The 14911-nt window shown below is 41.6% G+C and overlaps 1 protein-coding gene across 2 annotated transcripts in view; it reads right to left on the reverse strand.

Moving 5' to 3' along the window:
- The window catches only part of RALGAPA2 (Ral GTPase activating protein catalytic subunit alpha 2), a 289245-nt gene that overhangs the window by 131082 nt on the left and 143252 nt on the right, over window positions 1-14911 (reverse strand). For both annotated transcript variants that reach the window (XM_057528489.1, XM_057528490.1), the window contains exons 24-26: window positions 9490-9618; window positions 5449-5577; window positions 4277-4335 (exon numbers count right to left, since the gene is read on the reverse strand). In XM_057528489.1, coding sequence (XP_057384472.1) covers window positions 4277-4335; window positions 5449-5577; window positions 9490-9618 — 317 coding nt within the window. The remainder of the gene's footprint in view (window positions 1-4276; window positions 4336-5448; window positions 5578-9489; window positions 9619-14911) is intronic.

Raw genomic sequence — 14911 nt, forward strand, 5'->3', positions numbered from 1 at the left:
AGTTAATTAAAACCCCTTTGGCGACCATGTCACCTTCTACCAAAACTCCCTCGGTAACAGCTGTGCTTTTACCTCGGTTACAAGGTGTGTGCTGGGCCTTTCTTGTTTCTCCGGCCCCAGCATTAGACGGAGCTCCACACCTTCCTGACTGTCTAGAATTGTCTACATGTCTCTCTTCTCTTGCCCAATTCCTAGAAATTGACCTTTGCATCTTAGTCCATAGTTATTCCCATGAACTCTATATTCTTTCCCAAAGCCTCTTTATCTTACCTCAGCTGAACTCAGACTGATTGTTTGACCCATGAAAACTATACCACTCGGAATTATGCCCCAAATCATACTGTTACCATTTTAAGAGCTGCTCTTCCTTTGAGTGCATGTGTGTGTATATATGTGTGTGTATTCTTTTTTTTTTTTTTACGACCCATTAACCTATTTGTTAAGTGTAATTTGTTAAGAGCAAAGAGCTCTCGTTTCTAGGAACACCTGCATTTCTCTGTAACTATTAGCCTTGCACTATGCAGAATACTGTGACCTGTAAAATGGTTTTATAACCTAAGCTACTCTCACCTGCCTTGAGTTTTAAGCCACACTTGCTTGCTTGTAACAGCTCTTGCTGCTATTTTCTCTCTTTGAAATTCATCATTTAACATCCCCATTTAGCATCTTCCTATTCTTACACTCCCAGTGACTCCTCATGTTCTCTATATCCCCAGGATGTCCTTTGTGATTGTGAATGAGTTTTATCTATCAAGACACTTTTTTAAGCTAATGGCAGTATTACCTTACTCTCAGTCTGTATTCCAATACACTCTCTTAATACTGTTTGCTACCATGCCATCTCATACCACTCCAATTTATATAACAAAAACTTCTTGTTTTTTCTTAATTTTTCTGAATTACTATCACTCACAATTATAACTATATTCTCTGTCAATTCTCCTCCACTTATTTGAAATCTTGATCATATTTCAGTCTGCTTGCTTATCTACACTCATACGACCTTAATTTCATTGCCTAACTCCTTTTACACACAACTAAGAAAGACTGACCATATTATACATATTTCTATTCCACTTTTAACTCCACAGGAATTTGGCTTTCTACACTAAAGGAAAAGAGGGAAAAAAGGTACTGCCAAGACTTGTTGAAGGTCTGAATGTAGCAGGTGCAGGTAAAGGAGAAATCAAGGATTTTCCCAAGTTTCTGAATTGACAGTCTGGGCAGATGATGGTGACAAGTACTGAGATGATGTCTGAGGACAGTTAGGCTCTGGGGCAGACAGCAGACTCAAGGCTTCAGTTACGGTTGTGTTAAGTTTACATGTGTTAAGACACCCAAGTTGAGATATCAAGTAGGCAGTTTAATATATAAGCCTGAATATTTAAGGGGTTGACAGAAGGGGCCAGGAAAATAAATTCAGTATCATCAGCAAGCAGATGGTGTTAAAGTCTGGTGAAACGAATAAGAGCACCTAGGAACGTCATGGAGAGGGAAGACAACCAGCCCTAAACCCCGAGTCACTCTAACCCCCAGAGGTAGGTAGAGAAGGCAGACAGGAGAGGAACAGCTACAGTGACAGAAGAGCAAAATCAGAAGATTACGTTCTAAGGAACTGGCATCGTTCAGGAGGAGGATAAAGACAGACTAAGAACTAGTAAGATAAGTATGCATATTAAAATTTCTAAGGCAGCCTCTAAAAGAACTGAAAGTCTATGACTTCTAAAACAATAGAGGTAATAAATGGAATGTGAAAAAAACACAATCACTCCAAAAAAAAGGAAGGAAGGAAGGAAGAAAAGGTGAGTGAAAAAAAAAATGAAGGTAAAAAAACAGGAGAAAATGAAAGAAATATTGAAAAAACAAATAGCAAAGTATAAAATAAGATGAAAGAATTACATCCAAATATATCAGTAACTACAGTAAATGTAAATGAACTAAAGCTTCAGTTAAAAGCTAAAGATCAGACAGGATAAACACATAAAATCAAGTATGTACAGTTTTTGCAAAGACATTGAAAAGAGAAGAATATAGAAAGGTTAAATTTAAAAGAAAATATTATTTTAATATATAGCTGAATCAATATCAGACAACTGGTCTTTAAGATAAAAAAATCACCCTTAAAGATAAAGAGATCACTACATAAATATAAAAGATTTGATTAACTACAGAGATAGGATAATTTTATACTTCTGTGCAGCTAATAACATAGCTTCAAAATATATAAAACAAAAATTGACAGAAATACAAAGAGAAATATATATAAATGCACCATAAAATTGGGAGATTTTTAACATATCTTTCTCAGTAAATGATCTAGATGATGAAAAAAATAGAAAGAATATGTAATATTTGAAACACATGATTAAAAAAATTAATCTAATGGACACATCTAGAACACTACACCCAACAACTGAAGAACAGTATATACATTCTTTCAAGCATATATGGGACATTTGCAAAAACTGACTACATATTGGACCATAAAGCAAATCTCAACAATTCCAAAGACCAACAACATTTTTGATCCACAATGCAATTAACTAAGACATCAGCAGCATAAAGATAAATAGAAATAACCATATTTTTGGAAATTAAGAAATATATTGCTCAATAAATCATGACTCAATGAAGGAATCATAATGGAAATTGGAAAAACTTTGTAATGCAAAAATATTACATTTCAAAACTTAAAGAACTCAGACAAAGTAGCACCTAGAAATAAACATATGGACTTAACTTTATATTTGTATAAAAGAAAGGCTGAGAATTAATATACTAAGTATACAACTTCAAAAGTGAGAAAAAGAATTATAGAATGTAAAGAAAGTAGAATGAACATTAAAAAAAGAGCAGAGAGTAGGAAATTAAAAACAAATATAGAATAGAGAGGTTGAACAAAGACAAAAGTCTCTTCTTTGAAAAGACCAATAAAATTGACAGATATTTGGTAAGACTAGTGAGAAAAATCAGAGAACACACAAAAAGTGTCAGAGATTAAAAAGTGCTTATAGCTATAGAAGTGAAAGAGATAAAAGATAGCAAAGGGATAATGGAAACACCGTGGATGCCACAATATTTCAAAACTTGGAATGGACAAGTTTTTAGAAAATTTTATTTTATCTAAACTGTCAAAAAAAACCTTTTTCTTAAAATCATTGAAGAAAATGAGTCCGTGGTGAACCTTCTTATAAAGAAAATACCTTGATAGTTTTACTATCAAGGTCTATTAAATAAATACACAAGACTATCAACTCCAATTTTACAAAAACTCTTGCTGACTAAACAGAATGAAACAGCACCTCGCTCATTTTGTGAGACTATATAACCTTGTAATCAAACCTGAGATGGACAGGATGGGAAGAGAAAATTAAAGGCCATGAATATAAATGCAACTTTCCTGAACAAAATGTTAGTCAAATCAGATCCAGTGCTGTATAAACCAAGTTGGGTTTATCCCCAAATGCAAGGTTACTTAATATTATCAAACTGATCATGAACTTACAGCTTCTGGTAATGGCAGACTAGAAAATTGTGACTAAACCATCCACTGAAGATAAGTGAAGAAGTTAGACAAAATACAAAAGAAAAAACCCTTGAAAATTGTCGGAGAGCTAACAAGACAGTGCAAGTGCCAGCTGTTCTCTTGGAACCGGCCCGGAGGGAGCAGGACATGAGCAAGGGGTGGAGCTGGGCTTCTGGTGACCTTACAAGCTTGGAGGTGGAGGATCAGAAACTGGTGTGCCCTCCACCAGTGCTCCCCGCTCCAGGCTTCACCTGGGGAGAACAGGTAGGAACTTTTCACTCTGTACATGCCCCAGAAAACCTCCCGTCTTGGCCACAGACTGCCAGCAACCTCAGATGCCTGGTGGAAGCAACCAAAATGTTTCCAGACATTGCTGAATGTTTCCTGGGGTACAAAATCACCGCCGATTGAGAATCACTATCCTATAAGTACATCATTTTTATAAGTTTTGGTTTATCCTTCCATTTTCTTCCTTGTTAAAAATATCAGGGAATACACCTATGTATTCACAATCTTGCTTTTTCTTACACAACAGGTAGCATATGCTACACACAATCATCTACACTTTGTGCTTTTCACTTAATAATGGCACCTTTTAAAAAATTAATAAAGCATTTTCCCCACGTAATTCTTACTGTACTTTTTAGTGTAAGAGTAATGTGAAAGAATAAGTATTTTTAACATTAACCGATTACACGTGAATGTGTATCTTAAAATTCTAAACTAGTTTACCTTTTATTTAGTATTTACCTTGCACACTCATTTGGTTCCTCTGTGGCATTCTTCAGTAAAATACTTATGAGGTAGTGCTAAAAACACAAAATGAAGTAAAATAAAAACCTTGTTTAGTAGTTGATTTCCCACATGTTCTGTCCTCATTCTAGGCAGTGAGGGGCCACTGAAGGACTGGGGGAAGGACACAAGGGGCTCAGGGGAGCAGCAAGGTGGTCTCAGCCGGGGGCTCCCAGGGCTTTGAGCTTGCCTAGGGAAGAGCGTTTCTGTGTATACAATAAAAACCAAGCAGAGCAAATGACTCTTCATCATAGGAAAAATCTCGGTTTTCTTTTACTTTAACTGGATTATACATCGTACACTGAATTACATGTTGTACTTGTGTACTATAGATAGATAAATTGATTGATTGATTTGAAAAGCATTTTTCTTTGCCCCAAAGTCAGCTGAGGAGAGACTGTTTAATTTTATTCTCCAAGGATTAATTTAGAACCTCAAATAGTAGTAGTATTTAATCAGGCCAACAATGGGATAGAATGTTTAGCTTATTTCAATCATTTCTTATAAATTCATTTGATGCACTAATGCAGCAGAGTTAAACTAATAAAATTATTACAAAGAATGATTCATTACATAATCATGATCCGTAGGCATGATAAACAGATCTAATAAAAAACACCCAAGGAACCTAACCATCGCTCTCCATCTAGTTCATTTAATCCCCCCAAAACCAGCCTTCTAAAAAAACTGATAACATCTAAACGATATAGCAAAACTTTCAGGGATAAGCAGCTCAATGCATAATAATGGAAGAGAGAACCACACAGCTCGAGTTAGAAGATGCTAACCAGGGCTTCCCTGCTGGCACAGTGGTTAAGAATCTGCCTGCCAATGCAGGGGACATGGGTTCGATCCCTGGCCCGGGAAGATCCCACATGCTGCGGAGCAGCTAAGCCCGTGAGCCACAGCTACAGAAGCCTGCGCGCCTAGAGCCTGGGCTCCGCAACAAGAGAAGCCATCGCAATGAGAAGCCCGCGCACCACAACGAAGAGTAGCCCCCGCTCGCCTCAACTAGAGGAAGCCCATGCACAGCAGCGAAGACCCAACACAGTCAAAAATAAAAAATAAATAAATAAATAAATAAATTTATAGAAGATGCTAACCTGAGATTCGGTCATTGCATCACGTACCTTGACATCTTCCGTTCCCCTGGTGACTTCAGTAACTTCGGGCACCGGCTGCCACAGAGGGATCTCGCGGTAGGTGTTGGGAAAGCAGACCAGAGACCCAAGAATGGTGAGGGCTTCCAAACGAGGGGCCTGCACACGGCAAAGGGAAGTGAGACACACATTTTCCTTCTGGTTATAAACGTTAGATAAGCAACAACATGTTTTACTTTTTCATGATTTTGAGGCAGCCCTGCTGGGGCAATGGCATCAGGGGTGAAGTTTACTGTTGACTGTTTTACTTCGTTTTTTAAATACAAAGATTTGAGACTACTAACACCAAAATGTTCAGGTTTTTCAAAGTCGGTCAGTGAGAACACAGCTTCTCGTTACGTGACCTCCACAACACAAGACCCACCAGTTCCCATCCAGGCCTGGTCTCACCTGACCCCCCACGGCAGGGGATGCAGCTGACAGCTCCCATGCACCTGGGAGCCCTTCCATCGCTTGGACACCTTTCTTGGTTCCCGAGGGGACCTGACAGTCTCCTTGCTGGAACCCTTCGCTTCCTCAGGATGTAGACTCCAGGGTGCTGAGTGCGGTTCTCGGCCCTCTTCCCTCCGAGATCTACACTCAACTCGTCCGGGATGTCCAGACCCAAGGGTTTAAATGCCTCCTACATGTCGCCAACCCCTCAACACCTCTCGGTAGCCCTGGCTTCCTTCCTGAGTCCAGATCTGTAGATCCGACTACCTGTTTGCCATCTCCACTCGGGGTCCAGAAGGCATCTCCGCTGACAAGCTCCCCCTCGCCACAGGGTCCTGTGATTACGTTTGACACCACCCAGCCTCCATCACTGCCCTCTTACCTGCTGCCTTTACCTTCCTCTATTTTCCTGTTAAGAAAATCTCTAAACGTAAAAGTAGACAGAATATTATATCCATGCACCCAATGCCTAGACTCAAGATGTTACCACTCTTGCCTCATTTATCGCCTTTTCACTTTTTTCATTTCAATATTTAAAATTTGTTTAAAAGTTTTCCACTTTCAGTTTTAAAGCAAATTCAAGACATCGTGTCATTCCACCTCTGTGTCCTCCAGCATCCCTGCTTTGGGTTTTCCCTTGGTATTCATCACTTCCTGACGACGCGTTATGTATTCATTTGATGTTTGCATTCCCCACGAAGACAGGGGGCAGACAGTCTTCGTCACTTCTCTCCCCCGAGGACGCCCAGTAAACACCACCTGGGGACAAGGTGGTGGCCGCGGTCCTCATTCACGGACGGACAGGGACCACCCTGCAGGTCTCCGCGTCAGCTTCGCTTCTTCCATGAAGACTTTTCTAACAGATGCCTTCCCTTCCAGCTCTCATCACGCAGAATTAACTGGTCCCACACTGGCACCCCTCTGGGTTCTGGAGGTGCTTCTATTGTGGCTGCTAGAAACTTATGTGCAAATATTAATGCTTAGTTTACCTGTCTGATTCCTGGAGGATGGGGGCCCTGTCACACTTACGCAGGCCAGGTCCTGGCATATAGTAGGTCCGCAGTCAGTGTTTCTCCCACAGACTTGTTTTTTCGGCCTTCACTAACGGTTGTCTTGACCCACCAGACAGTCTTGGTTTGAACCTCGCTGAAACTGATTTTTTCCCCTAAGTCGTGTGTGACTCTGTAACCACTGGATACAAAACAATAGCTCCTACATAAAATAAAGAGCCGTTACGCAGCTTTATTCAAAGAACGGAGTAAATCTAGATAATTTTTTTGCCTGGGTACTGGGCCTGTGGTGAGCCCCAATTTACACACAGAAGAGTGAGGCCCGTGAGTCTGTTGCCCCAGGATGGATGACTAGTACCCGCAATGCTGGGAAGGACCCCGGGCCTGGCTGGGCAGGGCTGCAGGATGGAGAACGGGAAGAGAATCACATGTAATATCCCACGCTGTGTGCACATCAGGATGCATCCACTCTGCCGCTGGTGGACTTTCGGATCGGCTCTAGTTTGGAGCTGTGATAACAATGTTTGCTGAGCACGATCTTCCCCCACCTCCTGGGTACTTGTGCACGCGTTTCTCTTTCCCTCGCGGCCTCAGCAGGCAGATCTACGTAGCAGGAGTCCTCCAGGCTTGTTATTAACTTGTGTTAACGGAAAATTTTAACTGAGCAGGTGTGTCCCTATCCGAACACCTCTCACTAGTTCTCTTACAATTTTAAACCTCAAGTTTAAACTGAGAGAGTGATTCAAAGTAATTCAGAGTTATTGTTCCTTTATGTAATATAAATCTTACACTCACATTCTCATATTTTCTCTCTCTCTCTTTCTCTTTAAACAAATGTTTTGGAAGGCCACTTTAATAGCTCATCTAGCTGAAAGATAAATTTTCACAGAGAATGACCACCGTGCATGATATTATCACTAGAAAGGGCACCAGCATTTTCACAGGAAACTCTCAGAGCAAGTAAGGAAAATTTCAATAAAGTATTTTCCTTCCTATATCCTGTTTTTTCCAAAGTTTTTCCATTTTTTCCCCAAAGTTTTTTCAATGTTGATTTGAATGGTTAAAAGTAAATTAGAAGGTTCCTTGAGAATGATTATCCTACAAAGTTTTTCAGAAATAAGTATGAAAAGTTGTTGTCATAGTCTTTACAAAAAAAAAAAACAGTTGAACAAATTCAACACTTTCCTTCTTCCTTCTTTTCACTCATCCGTCCCTTTTGCTCCTGTCTCTCTTCCCTCCCCTTTGCTTTTTAATTTACCCGTAGAAGAAAAAGTGCATGAAAGTGCCAGCATGAAATACCAGCTATACAAAGTATTAAAAAACAATTTAATTCAAAACCCAGGGTTGGAGTTTGAATTTGCCCTGAAGTGAAGAAATAAGTAGAATAAAAAAGTAACAACGGGGCTTCCCCAGTGGCACAGTGGTTGAGAATCCGCCTGCCAGTGCAGGGGACATGGGTTCGATCCCTGGTCCGGGAAGATCCCACATGCTGCGGAGCAACTAAGCTTGTGCGCCACAACTACTGAGCCTGTGCTCTAGAGCCCGTGAGCCACAACTACTGAGCCCGCGTGCCGCAACTACTGAGGCCTGTGCGCCTAGAGCCCGTGCTTCACAATAAGAGAAGCCACTGCAATGAGAAGCCTGTGCACCGCAACGAAGAGTAGCCCCTGCTCACCGCAACTAGAGAAAGCCCGCGCGCAGCAACCAAGACCCAACTCAGCCAAAAATAATAAATAAATAAAATAATTTAAAAAAAAAAAGTAACAACGTGTCAAACAAAATTTAGGTAGCTAGATACTCACACTGATTTCAATACAAGTCCCTGGCAAACAGTAAAGCTAGTTTTATTTACACCATTTAAAGAAGGGAAAACTGGCTCTGAACAGGTAACAACTTTACAGAGCACAACTGTGAGAGGCCTTTAAATTGAAATGGGTGACAGTGTCCTCTCAAAGGCGTTAATACATCGCCCTAATAGTGGAGGTAAAGGTGGAGATTACAAATCAATTCTTTTCGTACCCCTTAGCGCTCACTTAGTCCACTTGCTTCTAATTTCTTAGTACAAGAACTCTGCCAGAGTTTTATGGCATATGAATCCAAAGATACATATTAATTTCCTGGTTAAAAATTTTAGTGTTCTAACATTTCAAGAAAATATTTTCTATTCGACTTATAATAACTAAGACTTAATAATAGAAAAAAAAACCTTATTGATGATGTACACTTAAAATTCTCTCTTGACCACAGACATTAGCGTCTGCGCCACCATTTACCGAAAAATGCTAATAAGATTCTAGGAGACCAGTCCTGCCTCTGACTGTGTAAACGTGCTGCAATATTAGTGAGGACATGATTTCTCACACTCTGGCCTTTTGATGAAACGCCTTTCCACTACCAGTGTGTCATCTTATCCTACAATTTCACACATCAGCTGCCAGGGCATCTACCCGAGAGCCCGGTTTCACGTTGCACTAATGAGTCAACACCTGTTAGGAGTGGAGAAATCTGAACCTTGTTAGCCGCTGTGAAGCCTCCTGGGAGCCGGGATGCTGAGCATTGTCCCACTCACCGCCAGCGTGTCTGCACTGAGGACCCTGGCAGCGGCCGTGATGAAGTCCCCCACCAGCATGGAGAAGCCAGGCAAACCCAGGGAGAAGAAGCGGGGTGGGCAGTGCCTTACAATGGTATTTAAGATATCCTAGAAGGGGAGAAAAGAAAACACAACTGTAAGTTTCCAGACCAAAATTCCAAAGTCATCAGTTCGTCCGTACATATGACTACTGTGAGATTATCTAAAAGGACACAGGGCTTCCCTGGTGGCGCAGTGGTTGAGAATCTGCCTGCCAATGCAGGGGACACGGGTTCGAGCCCTGGTCTGGGAAGATCCCACATGCCACGGAGCAACTAGGCCCGTGAGCCACAACTACTGAGCCTGTGCGTCTGGAGCCTGTGCTCCGCAACAAGAGAGGCCACGATAGTGAGAGGCCCGCGCACCGCGATGAAGAGTGGCCCCCGCTTGCCGCAACTGGAGAAAGCCCTCGCACAGAAACAAAGACCCAACACAGGCAAAAATAAAATAATAAATAAATAATAAAAAAAATAAAAATAAAAAAATAAAAGAACACAGACCACGGAACTTTTTCAGTGAAAAGGGTTCCAGGAGATGAGCTAGTCCAGGGGCTATTGTACTCATTTTACACGTGAGAGGATGGAGACCCTCAACTATAGGGTGACTTGTCCAAGACCTGAATTGTGGCATTGGGACTAGACACTCTTCCATCTTCCATGTACAGGTGGGCTCCTCAGACAAGCTACAGGAGTGCTGAGGTAGATAAATGAAACCTGCAAGCAGCTATCACTTCCCATCTTCTTCAATTCTCAAAAGTCAAAGCACATTGTTCTATTACAAACTCCTGAAGTAGGCAGAGATGGAAACTTGCATTCTTCGGGCGACTCCCGTGTGAAACAATGGGAGTGTGGATCCCGCTGGGACGGGTCACGTGCCAAGGTCAGGTGGTCGGTGGGGCTCCGGGTAGAAGTGGGTGGCAAGGCACGTGTGCTCAGTGCTGCGTGTGGACCATCTCCCCCCCCAGACACCTGGTGTCCCTGGGTCTGGAAGGGCCTCTCACTGGTGGGTGGCCGGCTGGCCCCTGCCCACCAGCTCTGTTCTGAGGCGTTGCCTCATTCCAGCCCGTGGCAGACCAGGGCTCTTCTCCTGGACGGCGTTCGTGCCATCCACGGCCAGGCCGCGTCTCTGAAGCCATCTGTGCGAGTGTGTGCAAAGGGGATTAGTAAGAAAACCACAAACTGCTTTTATGCAGTTCTAGGCCAAGTGCATTCATCCAATGTACTGAAGTGCTGTAGTTATGTGACTTGTAGTTATATAACCTAGAGTTAGTCGCAAAATACAAGAAGCAAAATACCAAAAAAAAAAAAAAAAAAAAACCAAAAAAAAGCCCCCGAAAACCTCTGGTTTGTTTTCTCAAATTTCAGTGTAGCTATTTGAAAATCCTTTAAAATAATCCTGATTTAATTTGATTAAATTAGAGCAAGGGATAGCAATGTGCTCGATTCTAACACATTAAGTCCTTTTTCATAAAAATAACCTCATTGAACAACTTGTAATCTTAAAAGAGAACTTTTAGGTGTTCACAAAACATTTTTTCTAAGACTTCTTCCTCACATAGCAGGCTCATTTAGTGTCTACAAATCATGCTGTTTGTGTCCTTAAAATGACGGTGCAGTGCTTTCCTCTATTAGAACTCTTATATGGTAAATTATTTAGCAAGTACTAACTTAAGGTTTTAGCATTTCAGCAGACTTTTTCTTATACCAAAAATAAACAGAGAGACAAACAGATAAATAGATAAAAGGGAGGAAGGAAGGAGGAAAGAAAAACCCGAACCACGCTTTCCCCGGGTTAATGTTTAAATCTGCTGTAATCACGTCCTTTGATACATTTCAGTGTCCACATCAGCCAAGGCAAACATTCTAGGGGCTGAGCAGATGGACAGTGCAGTTTAGAAAGTGTGTGGTCAACTCCCGCTCCGAGCGCAGAACAAAAGATCCACCTTTTTCATAATGAAGCCTCTGATTAATGCCCTGGGCTCCTCACCACACACCTGTAATTACTCACAGAGGTACGCTCTGTGCTGGGCCTCGTCTCGGGGTGTCAGGCATCAAGGTCTCGGGCAGCAGATGGAAGCACGCTTCTGTTGACATCTGCTGCCACGAAAGGATTCGTGCAAACCTGGCTCGCAAGGTAGCAGAATGCCGTGCGTGGGAAGATTAATAATGCAAACAACCATGATGTTAACTTTGTTAGGTTTGTGTTAATTCCATCTGTTGAGAGGAGGAACTGAGCCTTGAACCCTGTGGGTTTTCAACATCTTTAGCACATACCTAAATCACAGATTTTTCACCACTGGAATTGAGAGGTTTAATTTTAAAAAAAGGGTTTTCTGGGATACGTTTATGGGAATTATGGACTAAATCCTTTAACAAGCTAAAGCCAGAATTTATACATGAAATCCATTTTCCTTCACAAGATTCAGATGCGTCAAGGCAATGAGCTGGAAATGGGGCATTCCCAGAAATGACTAAGTTGCCACTGATGCTGAAGGCAGCAGAAATGTGTGCAAGAGAAAGTCACAGGCTCCCCACCCCTTGGACCTCGGCCAGTCTCTTCAACGGAACCTGTTTCTACAGGCGAGAAGGTTGGAAAGAGAAGGCAAAATAACAGATGGCTGGCCTAGCCTGCCCGCCACCCACGGAAGGCGGCCCCCAGGAGAAGTGAGGCCACCAGTTACAGCAGCTCTGGGCTGGGGTTAACATGGGGGTTAAAGAGGGGGCTGTATGGCCAGTCGTCCAAGTTAGGGCCATATGCTTGCTTATTTTGCTTATCCACACTGAAATGGAACAACCCAAAGATTACAATCTTTGTGACGACATTTTGAAATTAGGAATAACTGTGGTGCTCGAAGGAGAGCAGCTGCATCTTCCCAGCAGAGGGACGTCCACAAAGTGCTCCCGGCACTTCTGGTAGGAGCCTTCCTCTCCACACACTGAGACCACGGCGCTAGCCGGAATCCTTGCGAAAATGAAAATCTTGAGACTGAAGCTTTCTCCTGGGTCCTGGGGTTTCAGGGAGACCGGACAGGATAGTGCTTGCCAAACACAAATTATTCACGTTCAACCCTCATGCTTTTTGTCCTATTCAAGTTCAAAGTGAACATGATTTGTCTGTTTTTCAAAGTAACTCACTTTTTTTTCATGTAAATAAGAGTATTCTGGAAAACTCGTATCCTGTCATAAGTAGAAAATAACCCTTAAATCAGTACAATTATGGTAAACCAAGGCTACTGAGTTTTTGCTAAACATCCCCGTCAGATGGAGGCTCTCCTTGTTAACAGCGTGGTTTGCATCCTGGGTGGAGAGAGAAGTTCTGTGCCCGCTCCAGCCACCTGCCCGGGAGTCACAGGGCTGGCAAAGCCAGGGCCATGGCTCCCCAGGTTCGACTCAGGGCTATTCAGTGCCCCCTCCTTTGTGATCATGGTGGGAAATGCCTCTGTACTCAAGTCAGACTCTGGCAGAGTGAAAAGAGCCCCAGGCCTGGGGTCAAGGCCTCGTGTATGTGACCGTGGACAGGTCAGGTCGAGCTTAAGAGCTTCTCGTTTCTCTTCCACAGAGGGGACTGATTCCCCCTGGACTTGTGGGTAACGGGAGAGATGTGAACACATGCCTTGTAAACTGAAGAGGGTCACACAAATGTAAACAGAGTAAAAATAAAAGGGAAGGACTATGAAGGATTTTTACTTTCTAGAATTTACTTTGTAGAATTCCGTGAACTACTATTTTGCTGATACTCAGAAAGAGCTTTTTAAAACATTTCAAAGGTGATCCCCAAAGCCTCTTAGATTACATTCTCCCAGAAGTTAAAAAACCCTAAAAACTAATTCTCTCCAATAACATCCTTTGCAAAGTGTTACAGCAATTAGCCATAGTGTATATAATTTATAGGGCAAATAATCAAATAAAAACCGGAAAATGTTCTGTTTTAGATATTCAAGAGTCCATTCTTCTAAGGAGTTCTAGAATGTACCCAATCAAGTGAGTCTGGTAGCAAAAATTAGTTTCTTTTCCACGTTCTAAACAGACTGAAAATAATAAGCAAAACTATAAGCTCAATGAAAAGATGGACTCTAAAATAGGAATTAAGCTTATTCTTGAAAATTGACCAGCATGAAACTCTTTCGCATGCTTTTTGTTCAGAGAAAATAAAATTCAATCCGCAAAATGCTGTAATATGAGGAACGGACCACCAAACTAGTATTTTCCTCTCATTTTTGGTTACAAGTCCACACGCATGCTACACACTGAGTGTGAAAACTGGATTGTAAGATGATAGCTGTGAATTTGCAGCTTATCCAAAGATTCAGGTTTATGAGAAAGTAACTGGTGAGAACATCTGTCTCTTAGCACTGATCTTACAAAAAAATCAGGTAATTCAAATAGAGGCATGTTGTTTCCTCCCCTCCAAAGCACAGTTCTATAAACACAAACCACATTCAGCCTAGTAAATGAATCGCTTTAATTGGATGCTATGTACACAGTAACTGGAAAAACCATAAGTGATAAGAAAAACATATGGCGATGGCAGCAGAAATTGGTTTATTCATTTTGCATAGTGTTGTTTCTTTAGTTCTCTTATAATTGACCTTTAGAACGATAAATGTGTAAAATAATTTTGTTTATTATGGCTCCAAACCTTCCAACAATTACACAAAATGAAAATTTAAAAGGAAGGATTCATTCTGGAAGCATTTCCATTGTTTACATAATTGCACAGCTATAATTCAGTGCTCATGTTGTTATGGAAAATAAAAAAGGGCCATTACGGGCCATTTCAATCCAAAATATTGCACAGTGGTGTCAAAAATGGGGGAAAATGTTCACTTTAAAGCAGTTTAAAATGGATTAACCCTGTAAACAGAAACATTTCAATATAGTATTCTACGAAATACAAATGTTCAAGAAGTAGCCATCCTTCAGACGGAATTAGAAATGTTGCGACTGTACTTTCACACCAATTACATATATATTATTCACTTAATATTTGCTCACGGCCCAGCAGATGATGGTGGTAACACAATAGCTGGCCATCTGTCTCCCTGCTTCCTCAGAGGACTTGCGCCCGCTCCTCGGAGCAAACAGATCCGGTTATTCCACCGAAAGTCACTCAGACCTTCCAGGAGGCCAAACGGAATTGTTCAGAAACAGAACCCCTGTGTGCAAAGTCACTGGACTCCTCCTTTCACTTTGAAGAAAATGAAAATGTTAAACAATTAATGATTTCATTGCTATTTTTCAGAAGATACCTTTTATCTAGAATATTCTACAGGAAGTTCTTTTGTTTGGGAAGATGGGGACTGTTCGGATCTGGTTATCCCATTAATCTAGTTAACAGAAAGATCCCGTTCATTCCACACCCA

Source organism: Balaenoptera acutorostrata, chromosome 15, assembly GCF_949987535.1.
Source record: "Balaenoptera acutorostrata chromosome 15, mBalAcu1.1, whole genome shotgun sequence".
NCBI lineage: Eukaryota > Metazoa > Chordata > Mammalia > Artiodactyla > Balaenopteridae > Balaenoptera > Balaenoptera acutorostrata.